This window comes from Neocloeon triangulifer, unplaced genomic scaffold, assembly GCF_031216515.1.
Source record: "Neocloeon triangulifer isolate White Clay Creek 2 clone unplaced genomic scaffold, ASM3121651v1 ptg000005l, whole genome shotgun sequence".
NCBI classification, from domain to species: domain Eukaryota; kingdom Metazoa; phylum Arthropoda; class Insecta; order Ephemeroptera; family Baetidae; genus Neocloeon; species Neocloeon triangulifer.
The window spans coordinates 726,741-741,397 of NW_026775548.1; the positions used below are offsets into that span (position 1 = coordinate 726,741).

The following is a 14,657-nucleotide window of genomic DNA, read 5'->3' on the forward strand; positions in this document are numbered from 1 at the left end:
ACAAAAATTAATATTTAATCGTTTTCACTGATAATCTTGATTTCGAGTTTGAAGTGTTTAATTTTGTTTATTTGAGCATCCAATTTTCAGAGATTTTCCCAAAACTTAAATAAACACCTAATTTGCGAGATGAAAACTAGTTTCCTTCTTCTATTTAATCCTCAAGATTGTGAGGCCCGAGTCGATTGATGCCCCTTCCAATGCTGAAGTCAATTAGCGAACTTTCTGCCGCGCTGCCCAAACAAAGCTGGATTTGGACCATTGGCGTTGCGAGGTGCGCATTTATCTTTACGAGTGCGTCTTGTGCGCAGCCTCAGGTGCGATAAGGCCCTCGGCAGGTATAAATCCGAGGGGCTCGGGCGGCTTTGCCACTTTTTCCATTTAATTAAACCATGTCGCACATCTCGGACGTGATCTTGGCCGAAAACGGCCGACCGGCCCTCGTGCTGTCCACCGTGCTCGAGGAGCAGGAAATCGACTGGCCGGCGCTGACCACCGCCAGGGTCGTGGCCATGCTGGTCCTCGGCTTGGTCAGCTTCGCCCTGGGCCTCCTGCCATGGGCCATGGTCAAGATTTTCAAGCTGGACGTCGAAGGACTCATGCAGAATGGCAAAAACAGGGTTCGTCTTGCAATTGAGGCGTTAGAAATTTATTTTTTATACTTTTTCTTTGGTCTATGGTAAAGTGAGATTGTCAGAAAATTTCTCTTTCAAGCTTTGAAAAGAAGAAAATAATAGATTGAAAAGTAATATTATTTATTAATTTCATAAAAAAAAAAGGATTTTTATTTTATTTTCTAGATAAAATATGAAAAAGATATTGTAAAATTTTGCTATATTTCTTGAACACGTTTTTACACTGGTTATGCAACCTGCTCGGCATATATGCTTGGGATTTTCATATGTGGCGGTTCGTCTCTCAATTTTTATTTAATCTCAGTTTACTTTAAATATTGCATTAGCTTAAAAAATAGCTAAAATATGCATACGGAAAAAAAACTCTAACAAACTCCAATAAGAAAAATTTAAAAAAAAAGTCGGAATGTATCTCCCTTCAATGCACTTAAATAATAATTAATGGGAACTTGAAACTCGCAATTTTCAAAAATTTCAATGCTTAAAACTTTCAATTTGAATTTTTATGATGAATACATTTTGCTGTTTTTATGTGTCTGAAATGTATTTAAAGTTTATATTTATAAATCTTTACTGTTAGGTAAATAAAAAAATTGATATTTAATAAAATTTGACCATTATGTGCAAAAATGACTCAGTTGTAAGGCATAGAAAATTTATTATATTGTTGTTTTTTATATTTATGAGTAAAATTTAAGCCATTTTATTATCCTGCTTCTTTTCTAGCCGCATTGTTTGCACTTTGATTAGCTTTGATTAGTTTGTGGAATTTCTTTTCCCAAGGAGAACAAATAGTGCGCTTACGTGTTAGGCTGTTTTATTTATCAAAATGAACTCATCTCTTATAAACCTTTACATAGAAGTGAACTCTTTTCATTCTTATAATTACAGATTTTCATTTCGATGCTTCTCTGCTTCGGTGCCGGCGTTCTTCTCTGCACAGCTTTTGTCCACATGTTGCCAGAATTGAGAGAATCGGTTGAGGCTCAGGTTGCCCTTGGAAACTTGCCTGAAACGGGCCACGCCGTGCCTCTGCCAGAAATATTCCTTTTGTCTGGTAATTCAACAATTATTGAATAGCTAATTTTAAGTATTAAAAAGATATTTTAGAGCTCCTTTTTATAAAGACGATCATCAACATTTTTCGCTCATCCAAAGGAGAAGCTAAATTATTTTTTAAAGCATTGAACAAATTAAAAATGAATTATTGTCAATTTTTCGTAACTTTCCCTTTTCTCATAAATTACATTTTTTTGATGCATTATATTTTTCAAATTATAAATTTTATTAATATTCAACCTAAACTTGGAACTTTAGGTCTGTTCTCGGTGTATCTGGTGGAGGAGCTGGTGCACCTCTTCTTCGGACGGTCGCCTGGGCACAGCCACGCGGCCAGGAAGTCGGACCTGGAGGCTTCGTCGGACAGCGTCGCCGTCAGCAACAACAGCAAGGAGAGGCTGGCGCGGCGCAAAAGCTCAATTTTTTGGCGCCGCCCCAAGCTGCACTCGCTGTTCACCAACCTGAGCGCCCTGATCGCGGTGCTCGCCCTTTCCTTCCACGCGGTCTTCGAGGGTTTGGCCGTCGGTCTCGAGTCGAGCGCCACCAACGTGTGGTACCTGATGGGCGCCGTCGCCGCGCACAAGTTCGTCATCGCCTTCTGCGTCGGCGTCGAACTGCTCGTTTCAAACACCAGCTTCCTGCTCGTTGTGCTTTCGGTCGGAGTTTTCGCAATCGTCACTCCTTTGGGTAATTTTTTTAAGTTAATAACTTAAACTTGACTTTTAATTAATTTAACTAATTTAAGTTCATTAAAAATAATGACAATTGTTGTCATTATTTGAAAATATTTTTAGATTTCTTTAAAATTTTAAATAATTTTGTGCATAATTTATTTAATTGAGGATTTTCATTTCTTTCTATTGATGCTGTGTTTCCTAATAATTGGAAAAATTGCCGCAAATTTCAATAAAATACTGCCAAACGTGATTATTTTAAATGAATTCTTTATCAATTTAAAAATGTTATAAAAAAAATTAGAATATTTAGGCTCTTTTTCTATAAAGGAGTACCATAAAAATTTCCTAACAAGACAATTTTTAACAGTAACAAATAATTTAAATAAATTTTTGAAAAATTGTAGCCATAATTTTTCCTTTTAATAAAAAATAAATCCTTAAAAATCATTTAGAATGACAGGAAATATTACTGACTAATTTATCTTCTCATCTTCTATATAAACTTTATATATCCTTTATATAATTACTTCAACACTAATTACAAGCCTCGTATTGTACCACACATTCTGCAAACCGAGATGCCTTTGCTCTCTGGTATTTTCTAATTACGCGCTGCCTCTGCGAATAGAAATTAAACTTTTGTAATTTGTTCACCTCTGTGGTCTTTTGCGCAGGAATTGGCATCGGCATCGCCGTGACATCGGGCGAGTCGTTTTCCGCCGAGACGGCGGCCACCGTGGTCCTGCAGGGCATGGCCGCCGGAACTTTGATCTACGTGGTTTTCTTCGAGGTTCTGCACAGGGAGCGTTCCAGCCTCACCCACTCCGGCATTTGGCAGTTCCTGGCCGTGCTCGTCGGATTCCTCGTCATGTTCGGACTCATCAACGCTGGTGAGTTTTTAAATTTTGCAAAACTTTCATAAAAAATCTCATAAACGAAACAATTATTATCTGATTTTACTATAAAATCATTATAAATCAATCAAATTTTATTGAAACTACGTCGGAAATTTACCAATTTTTATTGAAATTAAAAAAAACTTTCATGTTTCAGAGCCAAAATTAATTTAATCATACTAATTATAAAATTGTTTAAATTCATATTCATACAGAATTTGAAAAAATGGTCTTTCTAGTCTAAGATTTTTTAATTTAAAATTTTTGTAGTAAAAAAGAGCTTTTTCCCTACTATTATTATTTGACCTTTTACCCGTCTTTCTGGTTGGGAAAAATTGTTGAGGTCAAGTCCACTCACTGTTCTTAAGTGAACAACTTTTACAAGAGGAGCCGGATGCACCAAGAATGCGCATGACTTGGTGTTTCGATCGAGACAAGCAAATCGAGTATTTGCATCGAAGGAGATTGCATTAGCAAATGGTGCGTGAAAAGGGGACTTTTAATTGCGGCCATAAATACACACCACATCATTTGCTGACTGCGCGAGCGTTTTCCGAGTTCAAATTGTGGTCAGCAGCGTCATTCGACAAACGTGACAAAACTCAAACAAGATATAAATCAAAATGATAAAAAAAGCAAAAGTGCTTTCAAATTATTTGTAAAACAGTTTTGAAATGAATTTGAATCGCTTTCAAAAATAATTACTATAGTTTTAAACTGCAAATTAAGATCTTGATTTTGAATTTTTAAGCCTGTTACGTTCGAGAACTTGCAAATCAAATCAAGCAGCCCTGATACCTCAATTTGCAACAATAAAATACGAAGAGGTCAATCCTTAAAAGGATGAGATAACGGTCTCGAGTCAATTTAATTGACCCCTGTTGATGTTAAATTCAAATCAATGATCAATCAGCGTTCAGATCACACAATAGATTCTCAGCCTTATGCAACACAGATTACAGATAATCATGATCACGGCGGAAAAGTCTTTTTTTTTATTTATGCCTTTCTAATTTTTTGCAAAATTAAGTCATTTTGATTAATTTTTCTTTAAATTTCTAAATTATTTATATTTTATTTTTTGTAGGTTTTTTTTACTATTTTTTGTAATCAGATTTTAATAAAAAATCAAGAATACTACTTTTAATTGCTATCAAATTTAAAACTGAAAAGTCGTTTTCTTTATTCATTCAATTTAGATCTCAAATTTAATAAAATTTTTATTGATTTTACTAAACATTGAATGAATTTTTTTTTTTAATTTTTTTACTATAAGTTGAGGCAAAGTTTTATTTCTAAAGAGGAGACTTTTTCATTAATAAGAGAGCCGAGTCATTTGTTTGCAACTCATATTGTTGCCATTATTTCTTATCTCACGCGTTGACAAAATGTTTTACACCCGAGAATACAAACAACGCACGACACATTTGTTCTTTTGTTATTTAGGAAACGAGTCAAGCGTGAAAGCGACTGCATAGATTTTCTGCAAAAAAGCACCCACGATGTCAGCAGCAGCCGACTATGAGCTTAAAACATGGAGGACATAAATAAAACTGCCGAGCGCACCGACTGCACTCGAGGCCGCTCCATTGGATCCAACATCAAGATGCTGAGTGCGTTCGCAGATGCACCATCATTTTTTGCATCTTCGCACTCCAGCTTGAATGAGCAAGAAGCGCATTTTAATGCCGGCTGCAGATTCAAAAAGTAGTTTGCAAACACATACTTTTTACCGCTGAATTGAAACTCGCGGTGCATCGAAATGTACATGGCACGGCGTCTCTAGGTCAAAATCGATTATTATATGCTGCAGGCCAGTCCATTATTATGCGGAGAGCGAGAGCTATCTTGGCACAAACATTTTACTAGATCAATTTGGAACTAGTTTTCAAGTTTTTAATAAAATATTAAAGTAATTGATATTAATTAAATTACAGTCATCATTTTCTCATGCTTAAAATAATTTATGATAATTTACCAAACTTTAAATAAAAATTCAGAATGATAAATAGTATTAAAACTAGATTTTTGTTTTTTAGTAGCATTAAAAAATTAGTAGGATTCAATAAATTATATTTTTACTTTTTTAAATCTTACAAATTATTCTTCAATTTGCTGATGTTTTTTTTTACTTCAAAAGACGAATTCTTGCAGCTTCAAGGTCGACGGCCGTGCGGGTCCACCGGGGCAGTTACGGGGCGCGTGCGAGTGCACTTGATCTGCTCGGTCAGGCCACAAACGCACACCTTGTTAGCCCTCTCTGTTGCAACCCATTCCGCCCCGCCTCACTGCTCCACTTTCGCTTAAAGGGGATGTTGTTTCCAAGCGAAAATCTAAAAAAATCAATCATGAACTTTTGTTTCACATCAAAACATGTGGCAACTCGAAACAAAAATACTCTATTTTCTTCCCATCTGAAGCTAATTTACCAATTTAGTTGTGGTGGTGCAAGAATTGCGGCGTTAAATCGGCCGTGAAATCACGAATTTGTTAATAATTGTTGAGCTCAGCCGAGTGCGCGCGACAAAAGTAACAAGTGCACGTGACTTTCTCGCGACGGGATTGCAGTTTGTGCACTGACCTGCGACACTGTCAAATCTGATCTAAACAAACAATTTGCTACACTTTCTGAATCTGCAGACGATATGATGAAAATTGAAATGCATGAAAAATGACTGGAACAGATTTATAAAGGGATTGAGTTTCCAACTCTGCTAAAAACCAAAACGCAAATGTGAATACTTAAAAATGTTTATTGTTCAATTTTTTTATGTTCAGTTGTTTTTTTTTTTTTTTTTCTATTTACAAGATTTTATTTATAAAAAAAACCATTGATGTTAAATTTTAAATGAAAATTTTGATCTATTTCCAACTTTTTATGCTGTTTTAACTAGCACAGGGCACAAATAAAAAATCTTCTTATGCTGTGGCATCATAATTATAATAATATTTTAAAAATATGTCATTTTACTGAACTCTTTCATAATACAAACTTTGATTATTCATTATTTCTATTAATTTATTGAATAAGCTCAAAAGGTATTCCCCAGTCAGATGTGATCGCCGATGAATATTTATTCCGTGCTCTCAGGAGAATTTCCTTGTCGGGCGGCAAAGACGTACCTTTCCACGTCACGCATTATTTATTCACACACGCATTTAATACCTGCGTGACGTCATTCAGAGAAAGAGAATCACCAACCATTTCGAGAAAAAAACTTTACGCTATAATTCTGACCTGAAAGTCTTTTCCTCCAGAGTCCACAATAATGAATCATAATAATAAATTAATTTATTTCTCTCTTTTTTAATTCATCGTTTGAACATTAAAAAGCATGAGTCACTTAATTTTTTCATTAGCAAACTAAAATTTATAAACAAAGATGTTATTTTTTCATAGTAACCAAATAATTTGCGCTTTTATTCTTTCCGAAGCGTTTTTAAAACTGAAAAGTGAAATTGTCAGCAATGTTCTTGACGATGGGCGCAGTTTTCTCGACCAGCTTGTCCCAGTGGGTGACGGTGACGTAGCCGACGGCGGCCAGTCCCGCGACGGCCGCTGCGCCGAGCAGAACTTTGGTCACGCCCGCGCTCTCAGCCGCATCTTCAATTTCTTCTTGTTCTTGTTCTTTGGTCACCTCTGCCGGCGTCGGCACTTTCAGCTCGGGCGAACTTTCCTCCTCGGACGAGAAAACCAAGTGACACGGGGTCACGCCCAGGGTCAACCTGTCGTCCGCGGCCGTCGCCACGGCTTCCTTCTGCACCTCAAAGCTCAGCACTTTTTCCACCGACTTTTCCTCGGCACCAAAATCTGCAGCCTTCAACTCCAGGTCGGGGGTCTTCACCTCACTTGAAACTTCTGCTTGTGGCTTCGGGTGGCTTATCTCATTTTTCAACTCCTGAAACAATTGAAAATAATTATTTTTTAATTAACAAGAGTATACAAAAATCCTAATTTCCGTTATATTTTTTATAAAATTGAAAACATTAAGAGGTATAATAAAAAAAATTACCTCTATCTTTTTCTTCAGAGTTGCCATGAGCTCTTTTTCAACCTTTTCGGCGCTCTTCAAACTGTCGTCCTGAATGGAAGTCTCGAGCTTGTCCTTCCATCCGACCCTTTTGACCTTGGACTCCTTCGATTCAGGCTGCACCTTCAGGATGCTCGTCGGCTTGCTGTTCACCTTGGCCTTGATGTTGGAGTATTTGTTCCTCCTAGGGGTAGCAGGGGTGCTGAGCACCTGAGCGGGTGGGGTGGTTTTGGCGAGGCTTCTCAGGGTTGGCACTGCTGGCAGGCGAGGCTGGACCGGACGCGGCGTTGCCGTCCTGGGTCGCTCGATCGGCGCCGTGCGGGCGCCAGAGCTGTACGGAGTTGAGCTGCGGAGGAGACAATTCAACCTGGGAATCCTGCAGGGTCCGACCTTTCCCGAGTTTGACGCAGCTTTGGTTTTCAGCAGGATCGGCTTTTTCGGGACTGGAGTTTCTTCCAACTGCTTTGGAGCTTTTTCTGCAGAAAGCAGGATCAACATTTTCTCCACTTCAGGCTCTTTGATTTTCTCCACTGGCTCTTCGGCTTCAAACTTCTCTTGAAAGTCGTCTCCGTGGTCTGATTCTTTCACGTCTGAGGGTTCTTTATTCTGGTGCACTGGCAGGTCATCTTTTGGTTCCTCAAAAGGTTCAGAGTTTTCTCCAGAATTTGCTTTGTTCGGAATTATTTCCACATTGATGATTTCCAAATCAGGATCTTTGATCTATAAATAAAAATTGTAAAAGTTTAATAATAAAATTATACTTGGAAATTAAATTATTTGCATGGTTAAATTATAAGCGCCTATTTATGAAGACGATTTTTTTTAAGAAAATGCTATAATTTTCTATGAGTTTTGATTGAAATTTTTTTCAAAACAGGCCATTTTATAGGCAAATCACCTCAAAGCTCAGCACTTTTTCCACCGACTTTTCCTCGGCTGGAAAATCTGCAGCCTTCAACTCCAGGTCAGGGGTCTTGACTTCACTTGCAACTTCTTTTGGCTTCAGGTGGCTTATGTCATTTTTCAACTCCTGAAACAAGTAAAAGAAATATTTATTTACAGGACTAAAAAAATTGCTATAATTTCGGTTCCATAATACAAAATACAGTATAAATAAAATTTTAATTAATAGTTAAAAATTACCTCCAACTTTTAGGCAAGAGGTTGCTTTGTGTACTCTAATAAATAAATTAAAATTTTCATTAAATAAATTAATTCCAGCGATTCTAGAAAATTTTAACTTTTTCATAATAGGTAAGTATATATATTTAATATTTGGACTTTTTATAAAAAAATTTAGCCCATCTATTTTTTCCCATTGCTATATGATTTCTAATTACTTTATTAATAAATACCTCGTCAGGTTCGGACATCAAACGCTCCTCAAACGCCATAAGGGTGTCACTATTTTGTCTCTTGTCCGGAGAGACGGATTCTTCGGCCTCCAGTTTGCTCAGGTACTGCGAGCCAGGGGAGTCTGTTTCAAAACTCCAGTCGCTGCTGATCTCGGTAAACTTTGGCGGCGGCGAAACGTCAAAAATGCCCAGATAATCCTCAGTCGTGTCTTCGTTTGTTGAGAAGAACTCGTCGGACACGATCTCGATGAAGGCCTCGCTGACGGAATTGCTGAGGTCCATTTCGACCTCGTCGGCCAGCTTGTTTTTCTCCTCTTCTTTGGTGTCCTCGTTCACTTCTGATTCCTTTTTTACTTAAAAATTAAAGTAATTGAAAAAAAATACCATTTGCGGAATCGTCATGTTTCTCTTCCACAGTCAGCAACAGCTCCTCTTCAGCCGTCTCAATCTTAATCTCTCCAACAAAATCACCCTCACTTTTTGCCTCTTCCTCCTTTTCTGGAACTCGATCAACAGTAGCGGGACAGGCAATTTCCTGCCCCTGATCCTGCACTGCAAGCTGACGAGCCTCAAAGAAAATTTCTTCAACTTCTTTGGAACTGTCCAAATCGTCATCCAAGCAGCGAATTTCGTACTTCATTTCCTCGTCGATTTGCAAATCGTCGTCGTCTTCTGACGTCGTCTCTATTCAAATTTAAAATTTCGCAAGAATTCTTTTAAAAATTTTTAAAATTATACCTTCGTCGTCGCCACAATCCAAATTCTTTTCCCTTCTCGGGCACAGGAACTGGTCGCAGTTTTTGATCTCCTGCAAGACTTTCTCGTATTTTTCGCTGACGACTTTTTTGGCCTCTCCCGGACTGATGTCGTCCAGCGGAAGTTGGTCGACGGCTAACTTAGTCGGCTTTTCGCCGGCCGGTTTGCTCCTCAATTTCCTGATGCGCTCGCCTGCGTTCTTTGCTCGACGTTTCGGGCAGTTCGCTTTTTCCATTTTGAAAAAAACGAACTTTCTGCGACGGCTGCTCAACCAAGAATGAGAGACTTTTCAAACGGCAGTTATGGAATTGACAGGGTCGATTGTTGATAAATTCATGTTGTTGATCGGTTGTTATTTTAAATTCAGATGAATTCGATTGTTGGCTGAGATTTTTCAATTTAAAACGCACATTGTTGAAAATTTAAATAGAATTCATAAAAAAATTTAAAATGTAGTTTAACGTTAATTTTTTTTTCTATAGATCATTTCATTAAGAGCTTGAATAATGCATTTTGACAAACCAATTTTTTTTCCTGAATTTTTCTGCGAATTAATCACACTTGAGAGACGAATCTGCTGATTAAAAGTGACTAATTAATGTTCGTTTTTAACGCCTGGAGCAATTTTTAAACACAAAAAGTACCACCGCAGGCGTAATTCGCACAAAAGCTTGTAATTCTGCGAATAAAACGAGCGCCCTTTCAATGTGCAACGCGGCGCCGCTGGTTTTCGCCGTTTTCATCAGAATTTCGCTGCGCCAAATTCTCTCTGCGGACTCACAAAAGCCCGCTTGCATAATTCAAGCCCAACTTTGCTGTGTGTTTGGCCCGAAGCGGAAAAGCCGCGGCGCCTACTAGAATTTTTGGCCTTGCTAAATTACTCAAAGTTGTCGGCATTCATGAAAAGGCAAACATGAAAGTTGCACAAATTCAAGAGGACATTCTGCTCTGCTGTAAATTTCTAATGAAATTACCCAGTTTTAGTATCGTAAGTGGATGGAGCGCGTTTTCGCTTATTCAACAAAAATTTGTGAAAATAATCTTCAATAAAATAAATTCTTTGATATGAAATAATTTGCAATATTTTCTACGTTTTTTTTAAAATTAATTTAAAATTTATCGATTACCGCAAAATTCCATTTCTTCCTCAACCGCAAATCAAAACTTGTGCGTGCTTCAATAACATAATGAAAGATAAACCTATTTGCCAAGATTTGATACAACAAAACAAATTGATCCGCGTCTCTGCAGTTCAAACATATCCACGGTTATAAATATAATTGCCGTGGCGGGCGAGGCCGCGCGCGCCGCCAAATGAAATCCACATCATTTCATTTTTCTGCTTTTTCCTCGGGCTTTTCTCATTTCCCAGCGCAGTGCCTTATTACGAATATTTTATTGCGGCGCTCTTTGGGCCTCCCGAGGGTGGTCGCGTCGCCATAGCCGATCCCAAAGGTCGCCTCGGAATATTATTTCGCTTGCAGATCGCGTATCTCCTCAGCTTTAATAAATACCCATCGGGGACGCACATCTTGCCTTACACACCACCACGCATGGTCGCCTTTTTCGCACACACCATCTCTCCGACGAAACGAGATATTATGTTCTCTGTTTGAATGACATTGTCCTCAACAGTCTCTTCGCTTCTTTTGATCATTCCTAAGAAGATTTAACAAATTCTTATCTATAGAAAATGCAATTTTTAAGTTTAAATTGCATTATAATTTTATGAAAACTTCAAATTGATTTGAATTTTCAAATTTGAAGATAATTGTTCTATGGAAATTCTTTCTTATATTTCTACAAAATTTATTTGCATTTTAATTAATTGATTGTTAAATATTGTTTTATTATAGATTATACTCGAGTGAAACTTTTTACAATTTTTTTGAAAATCTACTAAAAATACTGTAAGTGCCACATTTGAATTGAAATAACGTTTGTTTGCTACTTTAAAAAGTTATTAATAACCCGCAACTATAAATTAATTTCAAGATTATAAAAAATCACCAAAACGCTGACTTTTTTGAAGCTTAAATAAATATCAACGCTATACAGAGAGTTTGGTTTTGATCCCGTCAAATTTGAATAATTAAAATCAATATTGTGCTTGTGACATTTTTCATTAATTAAAAATAACAAGACTGAGAAATCAATAAAACGCCGCTCACGTTTTCGTTCCTGTAACCGAGAGAAAAAAAGGAAAGAGTTAGCAGCGTTAATCATGCCTCGCTCCCTCCAATAATAATAAAGCCCTGACGGAAAGCCCGTGTTGCCGGCCGGCGGAAAAGTGAGGCAGGCGCGCGCGCGCACCTTCTGCGCTCTGCTCTGCTGTGGTGGAGGAGCCGGGAGGCGGGAGCGGCGAGAGTCAGTTGTCGGCGGACCGTCTGAAGAAGCACATCTTTCGCGATGGAGACGCACGAGCACCACGAGCACCGTCACGTGGTTGACGACTTGATGGTGGCCAAGGTGGTGGCCATGGTGGTGTTGGGGGCGTCGAGCCTCCTCCTCGGGGTGCTGCCCCTGCGGCTGGCCAAGTGGCTCCGGTGGGAGTTCACGGCAACACGTTCCCAGCTGGTGTTGTCCCTGCTGCTGTGCTTCGGCGGCGGCGTCCTCTTCTACACCACCTTTCTGCACCTGCAACCTGAGGTGCGCGAGGGAGTGGCCCATCTGCAGCGCAAGGGCGAGCTGCCCACCCCCGAGGGCCACATCCACCTGGCCGAACTGATCTTCTGCTGCGGATTCTTCTTCGTCTACCTGGTCGAAGAACTCGTTCACGTTTGCCTCGACTCGAGACACGAGGAGGACGACGAGGCCGTCCTCCACAGGACCATGTCCATACGCAAGTGCGGGCGCCACCCCGAGTCGGACAATGCGTCCGGAAACTCGCAGAACCTGATTCCCAGGGTCTCCCTGAGCGGGAAGACCACAGACTCTGGCAGTTCAACGCAAGGTTTGATCGCCAACTCCACCCTGAATCTAAACAAACCTTCAGCCTTAGATGCCGAAGCTCGAATGACCGGAGGACCCCTGGCAATCGTTTCCAACGCCATCCTTCCTGAGGAGGGCAACGCGACCAGGAAGCACCACCACCACAACGGCCACTCTCACTCCATTCCAGTGCTGAACGCTTCTGAAGATAACAAATCTACGGTGGCGACATCTTTCCGAGGCTTGCTGGCCGTCCTCGCCTTGTCCTTTCACGCCGTCTTCGAAGGCCTGGCCGTCGGGCTGGAGATGAGCGTGGCCAACGTGTGGTACCTGTTCGCGGCCATAGCCACGCACAAGTTGGTCATCGCCTTCTGCGTCGGCGTCGAACTCATGAACTCTGGCACGCGCAAGTGTCTTTTGGTTCTGTACGTGGCCACGTTCGCGATCGTGTCGCCACTGGGCATCGGAATCGGCATCATCGTGGCCTCGAACGCGGAAAACCACTCGACCCTGACGCCGGCCACCGTCGTCCTGCAGGGCATGGCCGCCGGGACGCTCGTCTACGTGGTGTTCTTCGAGGTGCTGCAGAGGGAACGCGCCAACACGCAGTCCGGCTTCTTCCAGCTCATCGCCATCATGCTCGGATTCGTCATCATGCTGTGTCTCCAACTGATCAGTAAGAACACAATCAATTGAATTTTAATTCCATTAGATGGGGCAGAGAGAAAGAGACAAAAGCCCTCCTCTCTAGGGCCATAAAAACTTCTGCAGTGTCGTAAAATTTTACGGCCCCACGCGATTTTGCCTTTAATTAAAATGTTTTCGCGTGCTTAAGCTTTGTTCAGCACACATCGCGCGCCTAATTGAAAAGCCCGGCTCCGTTCGCCCCTTTACAGCGCAATTCGATCTATTTGGCGCAATCAGCGATTGGCTGCTGTTTAGTAATTCACATGCTAATGCAGAGGAGTTTTCATTTAATATTTGCTCAAACAATTTTCTTTACTATAATTAGGGATTTATAGTATATTACTTGCAAATTTGTTGTAATATTTTTGAATCAATTTATTATTTAATCAATTAAAGATTGCTTAATTTTGTCTAGGGCCAGTCAAAATAAAACGCAATTTGTTAAGCTTAAGTCGTAAACATCATTTTGGAGCATGAGAAAGCGCCGAGTAAGCAAACAATCTTCTCAGCACCGCTCTCGTATAAAAGCCAAGGCCGTTAATTAATTTCCACTAACACCAAAATTACAAAGCAGAAAATTGCATAACAAGGTAATGTAATTTTGGAGTGGATAAATGTCTGCCTATGTATCCGTTGATTGGGCGCGTGTGGTGCCGGTTTCCGGTGCTGTATAATCCGATTGCAGGACTAATTGCCTGAATAATTAAGCTGCCACAACAGGCCGAAAAACGTGCACCGCGCACGATATCCATTTCATTATCCCGAGCACGTGCCGTGTTTTATTTTTTTGCACTCAAATATTTGAATAACAATGGCACGGAGTTGTTCCTTGTTCACTTCTATTAATAAAAGTAAAATATTATAAACGATTGGGCTATGAATTGGAGCGGCACGTGATTATTTTCGTCAAATACAAAAGTGCAGTTAAGCCGGCTCCAGAATTAGACTGGCAGGAAATAAGCCAATTGCGCGTGGAATGTCTCAATAAATAATATGCTCGGCCGCGGCGTAACGTTTGCGTCATTTGGCGTGCAATTTCATCCCACGCTGCTGCAATTCGCGATTCGCGAGGCTCATTGTTTGATTATCGGACCGGGATGTATGAAATGTATTAACTCATTTCCTTATCTCAAAGAGAGGAAATGCGCGCCACTCTCTCAATCAATGAAATTGCTTTCCTTCATAATTAAAAAGTCATAGTCGCGCTTTTACGCTGGCCGATTTTTAGCTGACTAGAATTATGTTTCTAGTTTTTGTTCTTAACCATTTGAAGACCACATTTTTTGCTCCTTAAAAATCGTTTTCTCTCGTAATTTAATTATTAATTTTATCATGAAACCGTCTTATTTATAAAAAAGGAAATATTTGAAAAGTTTCAGTAAGTTTGTTATTTTCAGGAATAGTGAATATTTTATTGAATAATTTTGTTTTTATTGAATTCTTTTAAATCTTCAAGGAACATTTATCTCTGCACAGTTTCTATTTTAGTGTGTGACAAATTAAGTTTATAATTCAGTTGATAAATTTTATTAAAAATGTCATGAATAGAGCTCGTTCCACTCTCTCCAGAATGTGTAAATTATTGAAGTTGGCACGAAAGGAGCATTTCAAATCAAATTCAATTATGCGG

The 14,657-nt window shown here is 39.5% G+C and overlaps 2 protein-coding genes across 4 annotated transcripts in view; one reads left to right on the forward strand and one right to left on the reverse strand.

Annotated features, from left to right (window-relative positions):
• Window positions 1–14,657, forward strand: part of LOC132194047 (zinc transporter ZIP1-like) — a 27,993-nt gene continuing 13,336 nt past the window's right edge. Inside the window, exons 1-4 of one of the 3 annotated variants that reach the window (XM_059615104.1) lie at window positions 1–620; window positions 1,527–1,692; window positions 1,953–2,381; window positions 3,046–3,261. In XM_059615104.1, the coding sequence (XP_059471087.1) occupies window positions 393–620; window positions 1,527–1,692; window positions 1,953–2,381; window positions 3,046–3,261 (1,039 nt within the window). In that variant the 5' untranslated portion in view covers window positions 1–392. Of the gene's footprint in view, window positions 621–1,526; window positions 1,693–1,952; window positions 2,382–3,045; window positions 3,262–11,760; window positions 13,017–14,657 lie in introns of those variants that run through there. The other 2 variants (XM_059615103.1, XM_059615102.1) reach the window with 2 other exon arrangements.
• On the reverse strand, window positions 6,708–9,056 carry LOC132193913 (ATPase MORC2A-like). Its single transcript, XM_059614867.1, has 4 exons — window positions 8,654–9,056; window positions 8,197–8,328; window positions 7,281–8,018; window positions 6,708–7,166 (listed from the first exon to the last, which is right to left on the reverse strand). The coding sequence occupies exons 1-4, from the start codon at window positions 8,933–8,935 to the stop codon at window positions 6,708–6,710; spliced, it is 1,611 nt and encodes a 536-aa protein (XP_059470850.1). The 5' UTR covers window positions 8,936–9,056.

Excerpts from the sequence above, each read along its gene's own strand:
- LOC132193913 (XM_059614867.1), bottom strand. The coding sequence starts at position 8,935 with ATGGACCTCAGCAATTCCGTCAGCGAGGCCTTCATCGAGATCGTGTCC. Across the intron at positions 8,329-8,653 it reads TGATGTCCGAACCTGACGAG|GAGTTGAAAAATGACATAAG; the intron begins GTATTTATTAAT and ends TACTTGTTTCAG. Across the intron at positions 8,019-8,196 it reads AAAAAGTGCTGAGCTTTGAG|ATCAAAGATCCTGATTTGGA; the intron begins GTGATTTGCCTA and ends TTTTATTTATAG.